Genomic DNA, 3019 nt, shown 5'->3' on the forward strand with positions numbered 1-3019 from the left:
AAATATAATATTCTACAATTTTCGTTTTATTTTTATTAAACCAATTATGTCTTAAAATACATTAAAAGCTTTTAAATGAACTACTGGCAAAATGTTCGATAAAAATATTTTGAAGTTATTGCATATTTTTGGCGCTGAAAATCGATGCTTTTTAAAAATTGCTGATATTTTTTTATCAAGGAACTTCTTTTTCATCCTCGTAACATTTAAATAGTGTTTTGTTTAACCTGTTTCATATTTTCAAAAATTTACTCTTTGAGTTTTCTGAAAGTCGCTTGTCAGTTAAAAATAAAGGTTAATAAACAAAAATGTTTTATCTTGTTTATTGGGTTTCCGAAAAAACTGTAAGCATCGTTGAAGAAACGGATATTGTAAAAAGGAAAAATTCTACTGCTTTCATTTCATGGGGAAGGAAATCTTACAAAGCAAAGATAATTGCGGTTAATGGTAACTTCTATTTCGCAGATATATTTTTAATAATTCAATTTTTGATATAATTTTTAAATTCCAGAAAATTTTGACAAATATTTTTACTTAAAAATTTCAACATTCTTATTAGATGACAAAGAGTGGTTAGAAACACTGGAAGTCAATGCTGCAGGCTACATTTGCGGACAAAAAATGCTGAATGGTAATTATTTATAATAATCTATGAATTTTGGTACTTTTTTAAACAGATAAAAATTTTTAAACTGATTATGATTTTATAAAACAAAGTACCTAAAGGATTTTATGATCGCTGATTATAATTTCAATCTCTAAAAACATTTAAATACTAAAATTTATAGAATTTTAATTTTTTGGTTATATTAAATTTTCAAAAAGAAATTGGAATTCAATTCATCTAAATAAAAAAAATTTTTTTTGACATTACAAATTTTAAAAAAATTGTAAATAAATAAAATTTTCATTTTCTTAATATTCAAAACATTTGAATTTCATAACTTAAAAAACTCCTACAATTTTTTCATATTTCTTGAAATTTAATTTTTTCATTTCTTATGATTTCTTTATAAAAAATAACCGTTTCATATTGCAGCTGCGCGAAAAGCTCCAAATGAAGAACCTGCAGTTGCAGAAGGAGCTATAAATGAAGAACCAAAAGATGACAGTTCGCTTCAAGATGCTGAAAACGATGCGCAGATTCCTGAAGTTAATGAAAATAAAGTTGAAATTATTGAAGGAAGTGGTATATTTGTTACTTTGATGGAAGAAAAAAATTTAATGTCCTTGAAAAATAACCCTAAAAAAATGACGACTAAATTATTGGTGTATTTATTTGGGAAAGAAAAATTAAAATCAATGTCCCGAACGGGAAAGGGGAATCATGAGGCTATCCCTGAAAACGTTTTAAACACTGTAGAAGGTAAAGTAAGATATCCTTAAATATCTGGAACTATAAGGGATCTGAGACGTTTGATGATATGATTATAATTCTGAAATTAAAACTAATAATGTAATGACTGTTTCTTTTTGCAGTTTTCGTATTTCGACATAGCCGTGAAGAGAAAAGGCTAACAACAATCAAATTTAATAAATGCGTCACGAAATTTTGCAACAATTTGAGGAATGAAAAAATGTCCAATTAAAAAAAAAATTACATTCCGTTGTTGATTGTTTCTTTTACAATGTTTTTAAAGTATTATTGTTTTTTATGTACTTTTAAATTCTTAAAAAATAAAAAATTGACACCATTTTTATAAAAATATTTTTAAATTTTGCAAAAAAACACTTACTTTGTTTTAAAATAATTTTATTATATAAGTGAAAAAATTATCAATCAAATAATAATAATAATTAAAAATAATAATAATGTTAACAAAAGTAATAATAATAATAATTCAAAAATTTAAAGTCATTGCAAGAGCTACAGAGAGAGCTGCAGAGAGCTACAGAGAGAGAGAGAGAGAGCTGCAGAGAGCTACAGAGAGAGAGAGAGAGAGAGAGAGAGAGAGAGAGAGAGAGAGAGAGAGAGAGAGAGGGAGAGCTACAGAGAGAGATAGAGAGAGGGAGAGAGATAGAGAGAGAGCTACAGAGAGAGATTGAGAGAGAGCTACAGAGAGAGAGCGAGAGAGAGAGCGAGAGAGAGAGAGAGGGGGTCGGTACTATTTTTGTGACAGAAACATGTTTTTCGTGATGCCCCGTAGTCATCAAACCAGATATGCCTTTAATTTTCAGATAAATTGTATCTGATGTGCCTTGGAAGCAAGCTTTCAAAAGTGTCTCCTTTCGCTTCAATACAGCACCTTGCCCGTCTGATTAAATTCAAGGTGCATCTCTGCAACATTTCAGGAGTAACAGTCAAAAATGCTTCTCTAATTTTTTGGTGTAACTGTTCTTCGCTTACAATAGGGTTGGCATAAATATGAGCTTTCACATGCCCCCAAAGGAAGAAGTCGCATGGGTTTAAATCGGGCGACCTTGGGGGCCACTCTCTTCGAGTTCCTAGTGCGATCATCCTTTTTCCATATCTTTTTCGAAGGGTTTTCATTACTTTCGCACTTCTATGGGATGGTACTCCATCTTGCATCAACCAATGCTTTCTCTCTTTCTTAATTCCACTGGCTCTTAATAAACGAGGAAGATGTCTGACTAAGAAGTCATTATATCGATCACCATTTAAATATCCATTAATTTGGAAAGGACCGATCTAAAAAGAAGAAATTAAAATTTTTTAAATGAAAAATCTGAAGGACGTATGAAAATGGAAAAAAAAATTTAATTTTCAACTATGTCTTAGGGTTGTTATTATTTCTTTAATGTTTTAGAATTATTAGTTGAAATTCTGATTGAATCCCGTTTGGAATTTTGCTAATTTTTTAAATCTTAATTTTTACATAATGATATTGGATAACATCCTTTGGATTTTTCTGCTAATATTATCATATATTAATAATAACAAAAAAATCCGATATAATTATGTAAAAATTAATATTTAAAAAAATCAGAAAAATTCCAATCGGAATTTAATCAGAATCCCACCGAATTTCCCAGGAGCACTTTCCTAGAAGTCTTTCCA

At 29.1% G+C, this 3019-nt stretch overlaps 1 protein-coding gene across 1 annotated transcript; it reads left to right on the forward strand.

The window, feature by feature from the left end:
* Positions 1 to 232: 232 nt before the first annotated feature.
* On the forward strand, positions 233 to 1684 carry LOC127281533 (uncharacterized). The gene is made up of 4 exons (XM_051305256.1): positions 233 to 447; positions 560 to 631; positions 1040 to 1366; positions 1480 to 1684. The coding sequence occupies exons 1-4, from the start codon at positions 309 to 311 to the stop codon at positions 1587 to 1589; spliced, it is 648 nt and encodes a 215-aa protein (XP_051161213.1). The 5' UTR covers positions 233 to 308; the 3' UTR covers positions 1590 to 1684.
* The last annotated feature ends 1335 nt before the right edge of the window (positions 1685 to 3019 follow it).

Source organism: Leptopilina boulardi, unplaced genomic scaffold, assembly GCF_019393585.1.
Source record: "Leptopilina boulardi isolate dan_hultmark-lab unplaced genomic scaffold, ZJU_Lbou_2.1 LbouV2_273, whole genome shotgun sequence".
Taxonomy (NCBI): Eukaryota; Metazoa; Arthropoda; class Insecta; order Hymenoptera; family Figitidae; genus Leptopilina; species Leptopilina boulardi.